This window comes from Toxorhynchites rutilus, chromosome 3 (assembly GCF_029784135.1).
Source record: "Toxorhynchites rutilus septentrionalis strain SRP chromosome 3, ASM2978413v1, whole genome shotgun sequence".
NCBI lineage: Eukaryota > Metazoa > Arthropoda > Insecta > Diptera > Culicidae > Toxorhynchites > Toxorhynchites rutilus.
Genome location: NC_073746.1, coordinates 199,899,838 through 199,920,691, shown reverse-complemented (window position 1 = coordinate 199,920,691; position 20,854 = coordinate 199,899,838). Strand labels below are relative to the sequence as shown.

Sequence of the window (20,854 nt, the reverse complement as noted above, 5' to 3'; positions counted from 1 at the left end):
TGTGAGCTCACAGCATGAAAGCGAGTACAGGTCGGACTCGATTATATACAGTCGACCATTTTTTTTCAACAATTATTTTCAAATCCTATACATAATCGAATCTCAAGAAAACAATTTTTTCATTAATTTATGAATGTCAAACATTAATAGAAAAATAGCTTTTTTGTGATTCGATTATGTATTGGATTCGTAAATTAACGTTGAAAGTAAAATTGCGATTATATTAGGCTGTCAAAAAAGTCCTGCGGTATTTTTTTTGAATTTTCATTTGTTCATAAAATTAGTTACAATCATCTGTTTTAAGTCAAATATGCGCCGTTTTGTTCGATGACTTGTTCCCAACGAGATGCCAACTTCATAATACCCCTGTTATAGAAGCTCGCTTCCTTATTGGCAAAAAACTCGGATAGCCAATTTTCACAGGCCTCTTTTGTGGCTAACTTCTGACTATCTAGCTCGTTCGCCATGGACAAAAACAGGTGGTAGTCACTTGGTGCAAGGTCCGGACTATACGGCGGATGCAAAAGAACCTCCCATCCGAGCTCCCGGAGCTTCTGGCGCGTCACCAAAGAAGTGTGTGGCCTGGCGTTGTCCTGATGGAAGACAATGCGGCCTCTGTTTATCAAAGATGACCTCTTCTTCATGAGTGCTACCTTCAAGCGGTCCAGTTGTTGACAGTACAGGTCCGAATTGAGCGTTTGATTTCTCATAATAGATTATTCCTTGACAATCCCACCAAACACACAGCAGAACCTTCCTGGCCGTTAATGAGGGCTTGGCCACCGTCTGAGCCGCTTCCGCGGGCTTCGACCACGACCGTTTGCGCTTCACGTTGTCATAAGTGACCCACTTTTCATCGCCAGTCACCATCCGCTTCAGAAACGGGTCAATATTGTTGCGATTCACATGCGTCGATATGGTCAAAGATGTTTTTTGCGTCAACGTGTGTGGCACCCATACATCGAGCTTCTTTGTAAATCCAAGCTTCTTCAAATGGTTAATAACGGTTTGATGACTTATCCCCAGCTCTTGGCCGATGCTACGGCTGCTACTATGCCGGTCTTTCTCGGCTAATTCAGCGATTTTGTCGCAATTTTCGACGACAGGCCTTCCGGAGCGTGGCGCTTCTTCGACGACCTCTACACCAGAACGAAAACGTTGAAACCATCGTTGTGCGGTGGAAATGGAAACTGTATCGGGTCCATAAACTGCACAAATTTTATTGGCAGCTTGAGATGCATTTTTGCCTTTGTCATAGTAGTACTGTAAAATATGTCGGATTTTCTCTTTATTTTGCTCCATATTTGCGAAACTATAACTCACGAACGACTTAACCAAACAAAACACTGTCAAGGACTATATTATAGCGCGCAAAAATACCTTTCCAACAAGCTATAGTATGACTCGATACAATGAATACAACTAGAACTACGCGCTTACAACGACACCTCGCGGAAATACCGCAGGACTTTTTTGACAGCCTAATATATAATCGAGTCCGACCTGTATTATGTTATTGAGAAAGACTTGGTTATGAAGGTCAGAAATTTAAGAGGCAATGGTACTCTAGGTGAAGTTTTTCAACTTGGTTAACTTTGGCTGAACTTTTTTTCTATTTTCTATAATGATAACATTTTAGAAACAGAAATGAATGTTACTTTACTATTAAAGAGGTCTCGGATTCACACGCTGAGCCTCAATTTTGGAAGAAAAACCTACGTAATGGTAATAGAGGTGCACGCAAACTATACATCAACACACGAAGGGAGGTAGTTGCGGCCAAGAATATTCAAACCGATTGCCTTTGTGGTTGCCCAAAAAACTGTTATAGCAAAATGTCTTTTGAGTATCGTCTGTCAAATTTCAAGCAATTTTACGAAAAAGACTCATGGGAAACATCCCGATCCAGAGGATCCCTTCTCCTTTTTTTCATTCTACCAAAGTGAACTGAGTGCATGCATACCAAAACTGAAAGCCGTTTCTGTATTTATGTGCTATTTTAGAGATAATCAGAACCTCAGTATTTTATAGATATCTTGTTTGTAACACGTGAGCGATAAAATAACAGATTTGATCAGACGCTGTCAATTAGTAGGAGCCCAAACTTCAGATTGAAATACCTCAAAATAATGTTTTTGGCGCTTGACTCGTTTTGGCAGAACCTCGGCCAATTGTTCTACTTTTTTGCCGTACAGACAAAGAGTAACGCTACATTTCCCTTTTTTTCGATTACGCAGCTTGAAATATCTGGAAACGCGATGAACATGATAGATGACCTTCGGGAATCAGCCAACATCTATAATTGCGGTCATCAACAAAATGTTCACGGGGCAGAATATGGTGCAGATGGAAACAACGAAATCGATTCATGCAAGCCAGGATATGGCGGACAAAACTGCGACATCATAGTGGACATATGTCTGGCGCACAAGCCATGCGAAAATGGTGGTCATTGTATTTCCAAGGAGAACGGATTGCTCTATTCTTGTGAATGCAATCCAGGTTTCCTTGGTCGTAAGTGCGAACATGTTTACGCAACCAATATTGGATCACATTTCCGGGGAGATGGCTTCCTAGAGATGAATCCTAAAGCGATTGTAGACAGTCCAGATCAGTTTGTGACGAAGCTTGCAATCATGTTCAGTACGACCAACGATAACGGCATGTTGATGTGGTATGGCCAACGAAACGGAGTAAATTTCGCCGGAGATGACTACATATCGTTGGCAGTACATGAGGGTTTCCTAGAGTTCGGAATGCGACTGAATGGTGAAGAATCTTCACTACGAAATGAGGATGTGTTTGTCGCCGATGGCGAAAGACATGTAGCAGTAATTAGTCGCGAAGCTAATCGCAATAGGCTTGAGGTGGATCACTTCTCATCTCACGGAGAGACCCGACCTACGAGGAGACAGGAAATACATCTTCCTGGAAATATTTACATTGGTAAGATTGTGAGGCTAACTAAAGATATTGAATCCCATTATCATTAAATTTTCTTTCAAGGCGGAGCACCGAATCAAAATCAATTCACTGGAGATAGATTCAACGAAAGTTTCAATGGATGTGTTTACGTAATTGAGAATTTAGACACTACCAGAGCCGTTTCACTACAGGACTTTGCTATTCGAACAGTAAATGTTGATGTGTGTGACGAGTAAGTATTACCAATATCGAGTATTAAATATTTGTTATGGAGCAATTCCATGCTGAATCAGCCGAAAAAAAGTAAACTTTTACGCGACCCTCCTCGATTTCATTGAAACTCGGCACATATGATGGAAGCTATCTAAAATTACAAATTAGATTAGATATCTGATTGGAATATGTTGTTTGAAAAAGTTGTAACAAATAACATTTCAAATGCACTATTAAAAAGTTCTACTCATAAACTTTTGGAAAACCATTCCAATTTAACACAACTTGACATACAGTGATGCCGTGGCAAACTCAACAAAATGGAGATATGATTTTTTTAAACATGAAATTTCAATACTTTGTGAAATCGTAAACATTTTAGAAAAGTGACACAAAAAATAAAATCTGTGGCATAAAAAATGAAATCCACCCCCATTTGAATTCAAAGTGTTCCAATATTAATTTTTTTTCAAACTTTTCGGTATTCCAGCCAATACTACGTAAAAGTAGGTGATTAGTAGACCATCTTGCCATTTCAGCATCGTTGATTTATTTAAAAAAAAACGAAAACTGACTTTTGTTCCTAAATAAAGGGTGTGTCACATCAAATTGCATCACGGAAAAAACGCTGTAGAAATTTAATTTTTAGGAATTATATCTTCAGCTTTCGCTTATAATCAGATAAGAGTGTATAGATCACATTGGCCATGCTTCACTGTCAATTTTTCTTAAATTTGGAAAAATGTCGTCGAACGAAAAAGAACGTCGTGAATTAATCCTGTGCACTCATTTCGAGAATCCGGAGTTGTCACATCGGGACATCGGTAAAATGCTGGGAATCGTCCAATCCACGGTCAGCAGAGTACTAAAACGATACTTCGAGAACCTAACCATCGACCGGAAGGTGAAGAACGGCAAAAATGGATGCTCCGTCAGTGAAAAAGATCACAAGCGCGTAGTTAAGCAGTTTAGACGTGATCCGAGAAGTTCGGTCCGGGATGTCGCCAATAAGCTGAATTTGTCAAGTTCATTCGTCCAGCGGACCAAGCAGCGGGAGGGCCTGCGTACATACAAGGTTCAGAAGGCTCCTAACCGCGACGAAAGGCAAAACATGGTGGGGAAGACGCGAGCCCGGAAGCTGTACACCGAAATGCTGACGAAGCCGCATTGCCTGGTAATGGACGACGAAACCTACGTCAAAGCGGACTTTCGTCAGCTGCCGGGCCTGTTATTCTTCTCCGCAGAGGACAAATTCAGCGTTCCGGAGGAGATTCGCAAGCAGAAACTATCCAAGTTTGCCAAAAAGTACATGGTGTGGCAAGCGATCTGCTCTTGCGGAAAGCGGAGCGCCCCGTTCGTGATGACCGGCACGGTAAACGGGCAGGTTTACCTTAAGGAGTGCCTACAGAAGCGCTTACTACCACTATTGAAGCAGCACGAGGGCCCGACCATCTTCTGGCCGGATCTCGCTTCGTGCCACTATTCAAAGGACGTGTTGGAGTGGTACGAAACCAACGGGGTCACCTTCGTGCCAAAGGGAATGAACCCGCCCAACGCGCCGGAGCTTCGCTCAATTGAGAAATATTGGGCGATTATGAAGCAGGCCTTCCGGAAGAGCCCAAAAGTTGTCAAGTCGGAGGCGGACTTCAAGAGAAAATGGATTTCTGTTCAAAAAAAACTACAACCTGACGTTGTACAGAACCTTATGGACGGGGTAAAGAGGAAGGTGCGAGCATACGGGCTTGGGCTCGAAGTATGAATAAAAAGAAAATGCCAAAAGTTGTTTAATAGTTTTTATTTTACTGTCTAAAATTTTCAAAAGGATCGGTCTACTGGGCGAATTTCTACAGCGTTTTTTCCGTGATGCAATTTGATGTGACACACCCTTTAGGTACTTTCAGGGTATGACATAAAAAAATTCACTTGCGTGAATTTTATTTATCGTGTTTTGCTAGTCGATGCACCCCTCGGTTTTGAAAGCTGGTTTTTGTTGCATAGTGACGTGTTTTTGATGCTGAGGAAGCTTCCGGGAAATGGATGGAAAGCAAATCGCAACACAGGTCCGAAATTTGATTGTGCATGACATCCAGCGTAAGGAGTCTTAAGGAAACATTGCTGGGAATTATAGAGTAAGTCGTGGTGTGGTCCAGCTGTTCATTCGGGAGCATCAGATGCTTAGCAGCGTGACCAACCGACAGGGAAGATTACTGGAACGTAAGACGGATGCAAGTACCGGCACGCTAATCATCCGGGAAGTCAAGGAAAACCCTCGAACGACCATTCAGGCGATTAAAGAAAAATTGGATATGGACCTTTCCAATCGCAGCATTCGACGACGCATGATGGAACAGGACCTGAAGAGTTACTTCGCCAAAAAGCGACCGATGATCAACAACACCAACAAAGAAAAACGGCTTCTATTTGGGGAGACCATGTCAACAAGCCACTGGAGTTCTGGAAGCGCGTTATTTGGTCGGACGTGTCTAAGCTCGAGCTGTTTAACAAGAAAAAGCAACTCCGAGTGTGGCGGAAGGGTGACGAGGGCCTCCAGGACCGGTATCTACAATCGACTATGAAGCACGGTGGTGGAAGCATCATAGCTAAAACTCAACGCAGGTTAACGGTATTATGACTGCCGATGGTTACATCGAGATTTTGTTCGAGATCGTAACTTAAATCGGACTACACCTTCCATCAAGATATGAACCCGAAGCATACTGCAAAGAAACAGCAGCATTCTTCTGATCGACCCGGATCAAACCAACTGTGTGACCACCCCAAAGCCCCGACTTGAATCGGACGAGCTGAACCCTTAACAGCTCCGGATCCTCGTGGAAAGTATGCCAAAGCATTGTCAGTTGGTTATCGAGACCAAAGGGGGTCATTTTGACTATTAATTATTTGATTTTATTGGTTTCTAGTATCTGTTTTAAATAAAATGAAGTGGATTTTTTATGTTATACCTTAAAAGTGCTCATTCAGGAACGAAAGTAATTTTTTGTTTTTCTGAAAAATAAATCAACCATACTGAAATAGCAAGATGGTATACTAATAACCTAGTTTTACGTATTGACTGGAATATCTAAAAGTTTGAAAAAACCTTTAAATATTGGGATGGGGATGGTTTTTTTGGGCCCATCACCGCATAACTTTTGATCTTAGGACTAACCGATGTAACCATTTTTAATAGTGAAAATAATGTTAGTGAAATTTTTATGCAATGTCGGAACCATAGTCGTTATGTGTTCAGCAGCAGTATGCATTTACCGATAATTCACGAATATGATTTTAGTTATATTAAATTTGTTATATCTCGAGAACGGTTAGTCTTAGGATCAGGGCCCGAAATCTTCGAAGGTGAAAAATGAAGTCCGACTCTACTCTCAGTAGCTTCGCTTCGACTACAACTGCTTCGGCAGTCGCCGTCAACAAAACATGAATTGACTAGCGTTAACTAGCGAGGATGACTGATGAACTAGTCCAGTCAGTGGTTATTCTAACTGAAGCGACTAATGAATACAAATCTGCCTCTTCATTCAACTGACTTCAATCCACATTTCTACCCCCCTAGGAACGAAATTGTTACCCGCGTACGCAATCTTAACGAAAATTTGATTTCTGATGCATAACGCAATTTTATATGTGTGAGTAATTTTCGTGTACGATACAAAAAAATCTAGCTCACTTGTAGCGTATGTCAAACCACGTTGAACTCAAACATCGACGCGTGCATACATGATCCATGGGAGAGAGAGAGAGGGGGAGAGGGAGAGAGAGAGCCCGACTGACTGTTTAGTCGTTTTGGCGGAGAAACTGCGCGAAGAAGCCAAAAGTCATTTCCGACTGAATACCGATATAGTCAGTCAGATAGTCAGCTGACTATCCTCAATTGACTATAACTATGCCAAGCCCCGGTTAGGAAAAACGTTATATATCGTTTTTCATATAGAATCACATGAAGATTCCATTTTTACTAACTTACATTTTTACTTTAGAAAACTAACTTAAATGGTCACGTTTTCAGAAAGATTTCATAGATTTTCAACAAAAATTATACCTCCATTTTTGAAACTCTACCACGGAACCACTGTATGTCAAACCTCATCGAATTGGAACAGGTTTCCAATAAAAATATGCAAAAAAATATTAAATAGGGAGGTGTTTTGAGATATAAAAGTTTTAATATTGGGTTCAATTTTTGAGTGACATTTTTTAACAGTGCATTTGAAATATCATTTTTCCTGAATAGTTCATTCATTCTCCAACAACTTTGTCAACCATCATTTTTTTATCAGACATCTGGATTTTGAGTTATGATTTTTTTTAAGACCAATGATTTTGAATATGCCTTTTAAAAAATCATTCGTGATTCAAATTAGTAATAATGATAATTGTGATTTTCGGTAATTTCCATCATAAGTACTAAATTCAAAAAAATCGGAGATGGTCGAGTCAACGACCAGCTGGTTTGGCATGGAATAGGTCTATGCTATACTATGATATAAATATACACAGATCACTTCTGAAATCATCAGTACTAATTGAATTTTTGCGCTATACATTTTCTATTTTTTTCTACTGCTACATGGATATGTGGTACCATATTTGAAAAACAAAGTCCTAAGTGGATAGTTCCATCCTTACTATATCCGGATATTGATGAGACTGATGAAGTATTTGGTCCACTAGAATTTGATAAGGTGGAAGAACCTCCACCTGTTCATATAATATATCCTAGACCGTATAACAATAATGCCCCTGTTTTTTCTTGTTCCAAGATATGGCCAATATTTTTTATAATTGGCAAACATTTCACGACGAAACGGTTATGAAATTGCTTGAACGATTAAGTCAATTAGCTCAAATTCCAGTAAAGTAATTACCTTAAAGAATGTATATAGTATAATTATGTAAAAAATGTACATAACGTAATTACCGATGATTGTAGATAGAAACAGGTTATGACAATTGTAATCATTGTACGACGTGCATGATTGCAATAAATTTGTTTGAAAAATGAGTCAACCAGAATTACTATTCTCTGTATTGCTATTCCTCTTCATCCCATATCACACACATTTTGTTGTGATTTCGTAGACTTCAGTAGCCATTTAACTGATACCATTGAATGGAACAAATCATAAAACTATAATTTTCCTCTTTGTCTCTATGTATTTTTTATTTTAAAAAAAACTTTTTTTTTTGAAGTTTTATTAGCATAAAATACAGATAACGTGTTCAGCTAAGCTTCTTATTGCTCTCTATAAGCGATTGCGAAGTAACGGGCACAACTTTTCAACATAGTCCTCTGAAATTGAAGCCCACGCCTTGCAATGGAAGTTTTCAAGTAATTGGAACTTAGGAGTGAGGATTCACAGCCCTTCGCATCAACATATGCCCATATTGATTAGTCGACTAGAACCCCGTCAACCAGGGTTGCCAACTCTTCTTCTTGAATGGCGTTAACGTTCCCTGTGGAACTTTTGCCGTCTCAACGTATGCATTAACTAGCGTCATTTATTAATACTTAGTGGAGATTTCTTAAGCGAAATAACACGCCTACAATGTATTACGAGGGGCAAGCTGTAGAATACGCGTGACCACAGTGCAAGTCGAAGGAAATTTCTTTGATGAAAAATCCCCCGGCCAGAACGGGAATCGAACCCGAACACCCGGCATGATAATGTGAGACGCTAACAACTCGGCCACGGCTGCACAGTTTTGCCAACTATAATTTTCAAAAATCAGGAAGAATGAAAATAATAATCAGGAAGAAATCAGCATAGTTCATAATGGTTAAAACTTTTATCCTCTCACAACACGTTTGTTCTCTTTTATTTTTCATGCTGACCTTGCTGACCTTGCCTCCGTGTTGGCGATAACCTCCTCATTCGACTCAAATTTCTGCCCGGCGAGTGAATTTTTTAAGTTTGGAAACAAAAAAAAAGTCGCGCGGGGCCAAATCTTGAGAATGCGGTGGATGGGGCAGCAGTTCGTAGTGTAATTCGACCGTTCTTCGCCAAATGGAGCCGTTTTTTCTGCATTCGGCGTCGAATCGACCCAATAATTCGGCATAGTAGAGCCCTGTGACCATTTTGCCCTTCTCCAGGTAGTCGATGTTGATCTCACCTTGTGAATCCCAGAAAACGGTGGCCATCACCTTTCCGGCCGATAGGACAGTCTTCGCCTACTTCGGAGCACGTTCGCCGTGTGAAGTCCACTGTTTCGACTGTTTCTTGGTCTCTGGCATGTACCAGTGGATCCATGTTTCGTCGACGATCACGAAACGGTGCAGAAACTCCTTCGGATTGCGCTTAAACAGCGTCAAACACTGCTTTGAAGTGGTCTCACGGTTGCGCTTGTTGTTCGGAGTGAGCAAACGTGGCACCCGTCGCGCCTACAGCGCTCTCATGCCCAAAATTTCATGCATGATATGACCCACGCGGTCTTTTGAGATGCCTACTGTTTCAGCTATCTAGTGCACCTTCGATCGGCGGTCTGCCGATACGAGATCATGGATTTTTGTCACGTTATCCTCCGTGGTAGCCGTTTTTTGAGCACCTGGGCGTGGCTCATCAAAAACCGACGTGCGAACACGTTGAAACTCGTTAAACACTTTTTTAACGGTCGCCATCGAAGGAGAAGAGACACCGTATACAGTATCCAAGCGCTCTTTGAATTCGCTGCGCGATTTCCTTCCAAAAGCAAGAATCGAATCACCGACCGATATTGCTTATTTTCCATTTTTCTGAAATCCTCTGAAATCCGCTTTCAGCTGAATCTGAGTCCGATTCAGCTGAAATTTTGACAGTAGCTGTTTACGAGAATGTACTACTCAATAGTAATCTCTTTTGCGATACTGACCCCATCGGGCGATGAGGCTAAGTACTTATCGGACAGCCCTCGTATATATTTTTCCCAAAAACCTACAGCATCACTACATTGATTCGTTGAGAGATCAGTATTTAAAATTTTCTTGAATTCATGATCCATACTTTGGAATGAATGTTGTTTACTCATCAATTGAGAAAAGCAGTGGATGTTACTATAGTTTCACCATTACAGTTATTTCTACTTTGAATCTGATGATGAAATATTATAGAAAATTATATTATTTTGACTTTAGTAATATGACGCTCTGGAACGTATTCCTTCATCAATAATTTTGCGGCCACTCGTATATACACATCGTACAAGGTAATATTGTTCCTCAAACATAATATCGTTATTATTTCTTAAATTTATCAAAAATTATGGTTTCATGAAACTATCCAGCACTGTTTTGAAAAGCCTCAAAATGTTATGAATAATTCAAATAGTTCGGGGCTTTCACTCTGGAAATTCTTATTCAGTCAATCATACATATTGATGAATAAGTTTGGTACAACTTTGTACCAGGAGAATTTAATTTAATGCAAGTATTAACTCTTTGCAGTCGTATAAAATTTGGGCATGGGTATCGTACTGGTCGGAATTATTTTTCCTTGAAAAAGCAGTGATACATGCAAGATTATGAAAAATAAACATTTTTGTATTTATTTTGTGAACTTTATTTTGTGCGAAATCTTTCGAAATAATCTCCAAGAGTAAATCATATGAAGTATAATTAATACATAATTTTATTTTTATTATCCGTTGAATATAAGACACCTTCGCCATTAATGCAAAAAATGTATAATTGATGTCAATGTGTATCCGAAAAGATCGACGCTTTTCAATTTTAACAAAGTTTATTTTACAGATTATTCAGATGACATAATGAGATGATACTTATGCAAACAATTATTCTGCTCTTTGAAAACTTCAACAAACAACTACTTCAACATAATTCAAACTAGTTACTCGAATTAATTCAGCGTATCCGAAATGATCAAAAGTTTTCACTTTAGATGACCAAAGATTTTGCTTGAGACACTTATATGACTATTCAAATAACATGAGACATTTATGCAAACAGTAGTTCTGATTTGTGGTTCACCCGTGGCCGAGTGGTTAGCGTCTCACATTATCATGCCGGGTGTACGGATTCGATTCCCATTCTGGCCGGGGTATTTTTCGTTAAAGAAATTTCCTTCGACATGCACTATGGTCACGCGTATTCTAGAGCTTGCCCCTCGGAATAAATATAAGGGGTGTTATTTGGCTAAAGAAAACTCAACTAAGTATTAATAAATGACGCTAGTTAATGCATACGTTGAGACGGCAAAAGTTCCACACGGAACGTGAACACCATTCAAGAAGTTCTGATATTTATGAACAATATTTTCCATCACACCAAAGTGTTACAATGGCTAAATTCTGCTGTTATGATTTTTTGTCCCACATTCTTATGCATTCAACGCACTGTGCGTTATTTTGTGTGGGTGACCTCTTTGTACCTACTTAGTACCCGTTATCTACTACTCATAGGAACATCATATTGATTCGTGAACAGGTTCATTAGACATCAAGCTTCGTTTAGGAAAAGCATAAACTGGTACTTGGTCGCGTAAAATATAAGATTAGCATGGTTTCTTGCTGTGGTGGCTGAGAGCAGCAAACGACCAGAACGGTAAAAAAGGTATGGTGGCTGAGAGCAGACAAACGACCACAAAGAGTTAAATATATACAAGTATACATGTGCGGACCGGAGAGCTATTATGACAGTTTCCATTTCGAGTCAGGAAAACTTTGTCATTGATGCCAGCATGTTTTGACGTAGGACTACGTCTTTCATTTCTATACCGGGGTGTAAAATCAAAGTTTCGAAAACGAAAGCGTTACGCCGGAGACCGAGATTTTGAGCGTTAATAGCTCCTAAACAACTGAACGAAATGGTATGATAAACACTTCATTCGAAAGATAAAATGTCTACGCGTTCTATACTTGTTACTTTCTGATCCAAAAACTTGTTTCAATAGTCTTAAAATTGCTTTCAAAACAGGCTATTGAAATCACCAATCAGTATATAAGCGAGCGCCGCTCGGAAATCTACTCAGTTCCAATTGAACAGCGATTGGAGCATGTTGCCGCTGTTGTGGTGAAGCTCTTCGTTTATCATGAAAGTGCGAATGAACGGTGTCACCAAGAGCCTGTTTGTGCACTTTAGGCCAGAACGGTTCCCCGGCAAGATCTCGAAGCAGCCGCTACACACACACACACACACATATACACGCGCGGAATTTTTTCCGTTTGGATGCCATTCAGCATCGAGAAAGATCCGGAAAATAATCTGCCAGTTCCTCTGGGAATTTAAAAATACATTCACGTGAAAGAGTTTATTTGAATGTTTTCTATCCATGTAACACTGTGACCAAATATGTTTCAATCAAGTGCTATTAACAGATGGTTATCGAGTTAGCATTAACCACTGGTGGGCTTCCAGTATCGAGGAAAATGTGGAAATATCTAATCGTTACTGAAAATAATCTGCCAGTTCCTCTGGGAATTTAAAAATACATTCATGTGAAAGAGTTTCTCTTAATGTTTTCTATCCATGTAACACTGTGACCAAATACATTTGATTTTGTGATTTTTCAATCAATCGCAATTAACAGAATAGCTTCTGAAGATTATTCTTCCCCATCAGTAGGATATTTCCGTATCCAATATTGTATGCGCCCGCAATCGATTATTGCTCAGTCGCCGAAAGTTCTGAGCTCAGAGAGTTCATTCCCCTCTAGTTTGCCTTCCAAATTGCCATCGTAAACCACACCTTCTCTCGATTCAATCACGCACAAAAAGCATACTTAAGCGATATTCTGGTGGTGAGACGCATTCATTTTTTGTGAGGACATCGACAAGACAACATCGTTGCTGAGGGTGCTGGACGGCGAAGGATCGAAATCTGCCCTGAAACGCAGGCAGTTTGTTTGAACCTGTGAGGGAGCACAGAGAAGCCGATCCTTCAGGAGAAGAGAAGGTGACCATCGAAGCAGCCGCTACACACACATATACACGCACGGAATTCTTTCCGTTTGGATGCCATTCAGCATCGAGAAAGATCCCGAAAATAATCTGCCAGTTCCTCTGGGAATTTAAAAATACATTCATGTGAAAGAGTTTATTTGAATGTTTTCTATCCATGTAACACTGTGACCAAATACATTTGATTTTGTTATTTTTCAAGCAATCGCAATTAACAGAATAGCTTCTGAAGATTATTCTTCCCCATCGGTAGGATATTTCCGTATCCAATATTGGATGCATAAAACCTTGTGCCTCCAACGTAACGCTCTCGTTTTCGAAGTCCCCCAAATATTCATTCATTCAGAATGAATTCAGATTCAACTTCAAACAAATAATCTCTAAATCAACGATAGTCCTACGTCACCCTTGCGGTTTTACCATAGATATAACCTACTTCCTGTTTTTTACTGATAATTTTCATTCTGATAAAGCAAAAAGTAGAAAACTCAGGAGAAATCAGGATCATTTCTGAAAAATCAGACAAAATAGGTTGTTTGTCAGGATGTCAGGGAACGTGCCAAAAAGTCTTTGAAATCCTGAGAAATCAGGATGGTTGGCATCTCTGCCGTCAACTATTCAATATGGGTGTATGTTTGTAACGAAGGTTCCTTGCAACTATGATAATAATGCAACTATAATAATAATAAATTATCTTTGTGAACAGTGCCCCACTTTGGGCGCCAAATGTAACGAAGGTTCCTTTTCCCAAGTAAACAGAAGCTTCATCTTCTCTGTCGCCGAGTAAAGCTGCTAGGTTACGAATGGTCCGGCTAGAGACCTTCAGAGCGAGCAGTTCACAAACCTCTAAAACTCTCTTCCCTGTTCCTTTTATTATAATGGAGCGTCCCCACCGAACAATGGGACCATATCGAATAGGATAGGACTTGTCTTTACACCGATCACTACGGTTTAGCGACCACGGACACCGAACCAACACAACCAATCTCGAACCGCACTTCTCATCTCACGTCGTTTTTTTTTTCTTTTTGCGTTTTATTTTTCCGCGACTCACGGCTTCTAAAGTGTTCCAGCTTTTCGGACCACGCGCACTCTACCTCCTAAATCTCCTATCCTTCTCCTACTTCTAGACTGTCCTTTTTTCCGTGGATGACATATCTCCCGCGAAAGTCGCAGGGAAGTTTCAGTGGAGACCATTACATCAAAACACGAAACGATGCAACTTCCCTGTCGACATACAGATAGCGCTAGTCAAAAGCTGTCAGTTTCGACGGGGTCGAACACGACGTTACATGTTGAAGCGAAGGGACTGTATTGATGTCGAATATCTTTCGGCCAAAATAACTTCACTTTCACTTTCACTTTCACCCAGGATCGGGTTGGAAAACAATATTTTCATGTTCATTGAAGTTTTTTTGAATCCACGAAAGCACTAGATTCTCCAAAATGCCCATGTAGACTTCAGTGTTCACTTCCCACAGCTTCTACGAAAACAGGAGGCTCTTTCAATCCATTCGATGAAGCCGCTCCATATAACATGACCAGAGAGGTGCTTGGACATACTTAAATTTCACATTCTATGGAACAACCCCAGTCCAATCTTCAGGGTGAAAAATACCTATCTGTTCGATAATGGGATACCAGATCACACGAAAAAGGTTTCATTACGATGATCGGTTGGGTTCCTTTTTTTTCAACTGTTACAGCAATTGTTTCAAGCGCCCAAGCCGCAGTGCTTTGACCTATTCCGTTATCATATGGCGTTTCATCTTAGCCCTTCCCATTTGAGTTTAGTTGGGCCTCCCTCGAAGAGTTCCGCTGCGAGACCATCCCTACCAGCTGCTTTGTGGTTCTTTAGCTGATAAAACGCCGACCTTCTTCCCTGCACCGGTGAAGTCCTCTTCAACGCCATCTGGTTTCCTGACTGCGCGCTGTCAAGATGTTCATCGTAGAGTTGTCTCTACCTTTCGTTCGCCTTGCATTCGTAAGTCAAGATGCCTCCTTGTTCCTGCACATTTAGGCATTTGCGAAGCGGTAGTTTTTTGAAAAACTTCCGCGATTCCGTTGTCCGCGTTCCTATTTCGGTCTCTGCTGTGCTGCTAATTGTTTTTTTTTTTGCGTGTTTCCGCATTCATCAAGGGGAGCAGTACCCAGTTCATCTACCCCCGGTAACGTAGCTTTTAGTATGTATTTAGTATGTTGCACCAACGTTCTGTTCCAGCAGTCGTCGTAGTTGGTACCGTGGTGAGCGCTAATGTCTTATGTTATTGACGACTGACAATTCAAAAAGCAGTTTGACCATTAACCCCAGTACTCCAGACGGCACCGCGTGAAAGTTACGGGTTACTGAACAAAAAATGAAGAACCACGAACTGGGTCTATTTTATGCCTGCCTGTACGAAATTCCGATGGTACGCGTCATTTACCAACGTAGAGTGGGATAAGCAAAGCCTCAAACATATCTGAACTATGAAAATCTTCCTATGTATTATTGTATCATTAAGCAAACCATCCTGGAAGATTTTTTAAATATTGCCTCATTTATACTGTTAACATAATGATGTAAACATATGACCTCACATGCTCATTCCCGATTTTTTTAAAATAGGATATCTATCTCCCAAACAGGTATTCATTCAATTGTTCTATTAATTTGAAAAAGACAATGATCTCAAACAATTTTATAATTCATGTTTATTATTTGCAGCGAGGTAGACTTGGGCACTGAGCCACCAGTTGTTTAGAATGTATGCAGTATAAAATCCACAACTCACCTTTGCAATAAATGTAATCAAGGGCAAGAATTCTACTATATATGTGTGCATTCTAGTTATGAAAACGGATAAAAACCAAACGGTTGGATGCCTTCACATGGTCGTACTGTGAAAAAAACTGGTTCTAAATTTAAAAAATTAGTTCTCAATTCTGTAGTCTTAATTTACATGATCAAAAAGAATATGTGCCAAATAACGATAGGTTGTACAGAAATCGGGAACAATTAAAAGCATGAATGAATTCTCCGCTATCGAATCTTTCGCGAATATTAGATTACACGTTATAGCATACTAGCTAAGATTTTTTACACACACTGCCTTTTCGTTCGTCTTTTGCATTTTATTCACGTCAACGATCCACGTGTGACTGACTCAATGAACATTTTTTAGCTTCCTATTAAACCCAGTTTGCATTTGTAACCACTATTTTAGTTAACATATAATAATTGCGGTAAACGCTTCGAGATTTTCAGAGATGCAGAAATAAAAAGAACTATGACTATGTTTAGAAATATCGTCATAAATTATTATTGTATCCGTTGAATAAATTCTCAACTTGTGTTCATAAAACTTGATATGCCTTCATTCATTGTAACTAAATAACATATCAATCAAGCATGAAATTTAATCTCGCGATGCTATTTTCTTTTAAAATTCCTGTATCTTTATTACTGAGACAATAACCGAAGTAGGAATAAATATTAATAAAACAAAACTGCAAAGCTTTAATATCTGTTTTGATGTATCACATCCATACTCTCACGGTATTTCCTCGAACGAAAGAACACTGCCGCTACTTCTGGATGATTGCTTGCTGCTCAAACACGACCGGCCTCGACTGACTCTTTCGCAGAGAAATATGCATTTTGATCAGGTACTTCTTCGCCGTTTAATCGATTAGTTCGACTTTCCGACCCAAGACGCGGAATGATGATTGCACCTTGCTCCCGATCTTCCTCTTCAGCCTCTGCTGCACTCCACGGTCTCACAGCATCTTGGGCGGCAGAAACCAGGCTTCCATTCGACGCTCACGACTTCATCCAATAAGAAAAGGATGTTGTGAATGCCGGAGATACTGGACATTGATTTAGTAACAAGGATGGTCAGTACATACGAGTCCATTAAGCATCAGACTCTGAGCATGAATCTCCCGCCAACGACTATGACTATGACTATGAATGATGGTAGTTACACCAGCTATCAACAAAATCCAACATTCTGTGCAGCGAGAGTGTTTTCGGTGCGGTAAAGTAAATCATACTGGCTATGGTCCAATGTGTCCAGCTAAGACAAAAGAATGCAATAAATGTAAACGAATTGGACATTTCGCCACGAAATGTCGTACTGGCTCTGAAACGGAGTTCAGAACAATCATTCCCACCGAATGTACACGAAATTGCTAATAGATAAAATACGACCGATACCCGCAATTTTATATTCAGTATTAAGTGCGATTCACAAACAACATCCACGTCACGTTCACGTTGCGTCAATTATTCTTCCAAGCAGTTCTTATGCAAACATTCACATACACCGGCAACGGGAACTTCGACTTGCCGTTGCTGGTGTATGTGAATGCTTCAATAGGAATTGCATGGAAGAATAATTGACGCAACGTGACGTGACGGAATGTGAACGTGACGTGGATGTTGTATGTGAATCGCGCTATAGTGATGGCGACGACTTCATGTGGCTCAAGCTTGGAGGTGTGATGACGTAATTGATGATCGATTCAGGGTGCAAAAAGAATATTGTTGATGAAAGATTGTGGTGGTACCTGAAAGCAAATGGAATTAATGTATGGAATCAGTCGACTGAGTGTTCTGAGATATTTCTTCCTTATGGTAGTCCAACTATGCCATTGACTGTGCTGGGAAAATTTGATACAACGGTGTCGGTCGAAGATACAGGAAAAACGATCGAATGCCAAGCATCCTTCTATGTTATACAGGGTGTCCAACAATGTTTACTGGGTCGTTTAACTGCAACTAAATTAGGCGTATTGCACATCGGTTTACCCAGCACTTATGTTAACGCGATTGAATCGAAGGAAAGTCATCCATTCCCTAAAATTGAAGGAGTGCTAGTTCAAATTCCAATTGATAAATCAATTACACCAGTGTGTCAGCACCCTCGTCGTCCTCCAATTGCGCTGATGACCAATATAAAAGAGAAACTCATGTCGCTATTTGGCTAACGATAAAATAGAACCTGTCGAAGGAGGTTGTCAATGGGTTTCTCTATTGGTCACGGTCATCAGGAACAATGGGGACCTACGTTTATGCGTGGATATGCGCCGAGCGAATACGGCGATTTTGCGAGAACGACACATAATGCCTACCATTGAAGAGTTTCTACCACGATTTGCTTTTGCGGAAGTTTTCAGCCGTTTGGACATAAAAGAGGTCTTCCACCAAATAGAGCTGGATGTAGATAGTCGTTACATCACAACTTTTATTACCCACATGGGATTATTTCGGTACAGACGTTTAATGTACGGAGTGGTGGTTGATCCTGAAATATTCCAACGCATAATGAAACAGATTTTAAGTCAATGCAGTAAGAATGCAGTGAATTTCATCGACGATATTTCGATCTTCGGTAATTCCGAAGAGAAACAAGATGTGGCTCTGGAAAAGTAGTTAAGCATTCTGATTGACTGCTGAACCAATCGAAGTGTATTTTTCAACTATCGAAGCTCTATTTCTTTGGGCACATAATCACACCAGAAGGAGTACAACTATCAGAAAGCAAGGTTAAAGCTCTACAAAATTTCAGAGCTCCGTCGACGCCGGAGGAAGTCCGCAGTTTTTTTAGGCCTTGTTATATACGTTGGCGGATTCCTTTCTCATCTTGATACAGCCGCAACACCTCTTCGTGAGCTCACGCACTCAGGTGTCAAATTTTATTGGGGCACGGAACAAGAGAAGACTTCGAACTAGAGTGATAGCTGACGCTTCTCCGGTAGCATTAGGGGCTGTTTTAATCCAATTCAAAGGAACAAATGACCATGAACCTCGCCCAATCGCATATGCCAGTAAAATCTTGACACAGACGGAGTGTCGATACAGCCAGACTGAAAAGGAGGCGCTAGCTTCAGTCTGGGCAGTGGAGAGATTTTCAATATACCTCATTGGTCGCGTGTTTAAAATGGAGACCGATCACAAGCCTCTTGAGGCTATTTTCCAACCAAAGTCTGAACCCTGCTCTAGAATCGATAGGTGGGTGTCACGCATTCAATCTTTCTCATTCATCGCAATATACCGCAAAGGAACAGGCAATATTGCGGACCCACTTTCAAGATTGGTTAGCAATCCTACATCGGAAGAATTTAACACCGAAAGTACATTTATGATATTCGCCGTAGTAGAATCAACCGCCATTGACGTTACAGTAATAGGGGAAGGAGCGAATTTCAACGATGCTTTGAAAGTCATAATGGAATGTTTACGATCTGGCCAGTGGGATCATCTGGAAGCAAAGCCTTTTCTATCATTTAAAAATGAGTTAGGTTGCATAAGAGAGTTGGTCGTGCGCAGGAACAAGTTAGTCGTTCCAGGTAGTTTGAGATCTCGAATAATAGACCTAGCATGTTGCTTCGTGTGAGGGATGTCGTGTGGTAGGATTACCTAGCAAACCAGAACCGATGATTCGCCCTTTATTGCCTACCAAACCCTGGGTGGATATAGCTATCGACTTTCTTGAATCGATGCCATGTAGTAATTACTTACTTGTAGTGATCGATTATTACCGTCGCTATAAGGAAGTAGAAATTATCCTGAAAATAACAGCAAAAGAGACGGTCGATCGATTGGACAAAATTTTCACGAGATTGGACTATCCACGCACGATAACTTTGGATAACGCTAAACAATTTGTTGGAGTTGAATTCGACGATTTCTGCAAAAACTGCAGAACTGGAGGCATTCATTTGAACCACTCAAAACCTTATTGGATTCAAGAAAATGGCCGTGTCGAGAAGCAAGACAGGTCTTTACTCGAACGGCTTTAAATCAGAAACTCACTTGGCAGAGATTGGAAACAAGACCTTCGAGAATACCTCATGATGTACTATACGACACCACATTACACTACAGGCAGAACCCCGACTGAACTATTCATTCCAAAATTCCAGCTCTAGAAGACGTACAGTAATGTGGCGCATCTCAGGAAAATTCCTAACACCTAGATGAACAAAGAAATGAATGTTGCGAATGATGGTGACCACTCCGTTGACCAACACCATATCGGATCATCTGATGAGAACTTCCGTGGATTCGAAGATGAGCCTAAGACGCTAGAAAGTCTACCCGCTCGTAGGAAGATAACAACGAAGGAACCAGAAAAATTAAAAGATTTTGTTTTGTAATGTTTATGTTCTTAAAAAAAAGGAGAGATGTGGTACCTGAGTAGGGCCCTGCGAGATTAAACATACAAACCTAAGTACTGCCCTGACCGAAGTTAGTTTTGACAGTTTATATTGGAAGTGAAGAGAATAAACGTGTCTGATAAACGTGCAATAAATAAGTTATTATTTCTTGGCAATACCTGAGTATTTATTTATTTGATATCGAATACCACAATAATAACCCCCGCATTGGATAGCTTCCATATCACAAATCAAGATCACCCACTGCATCTGCCCTTCGAAAATAAAGTGATCCGATTCCTGAAAGAAACCGGCCGTTCGACAAGATATAGTAATTTCAACGAGACGAATTTCCATCAGGTCATCGTCCGGCCAGCATCAGAGTTATCAATATTTTTCAAAAAACTGGAAGATTGCTTTGAAAAAAACTGGATCCTGTAATTTTGTTATGTTTTGGGCGTCTGGATCAGTCAATCAACCAGACACATGCATGCAGTACACCCCTGCACTACCGTACCCACCACAACTGTCACGGCGACAGAAATCGAACTGTCACAGAGGTAAAAACAAACCGGCAGAAATTTCCTCTCTTCGGGATCGCACATCGTCTGAGTCGGACGTGCTTCTTTCTTTGGGCGCTGATGCGCCGAGTGTCAGTTTTGCTTTT

At 40.4% G+C, this 20,854-nt stretch overlaps 1 protein-coding gene across 31 annotated transcripts in view; it reads left to right on the top strand.

The window, feature by feature from the left end:
- The window catches only part of LOC129775235 (basement membrane-specific heparan sulfate proteoglycan core protein), a 220,014-nt gene extending 203,481 nt beyond the window's left edge, over nt 1–16,533 (top strand). For 28 of the 31 annotated variants that reach the window (XM_055779686.1, XM_055779689.1, XM_055779709.1 and 25 more), the window contains 3 exons: nt 2,238–2,946; nt 3,007–3,157; nt 7,757–15,742. In XM_055779686.1, coding sequence (XP_055635661.1) covers nt 2,238–2,946; nt 3,007–3,157; nt 7,757–7,970 — 1,074 coding nt within the window. In that variant the 3' untranslated portion in view covers nt 7,971–15,742. The other 3 variants (XM_055779714.1, XM_055779699.1, XM_055779700.1) reach the window with 2 other exon arrangements.
- The last annotated feature ends 4,321 nt before the right edge of the window (nt 16,534–20,854 follow it).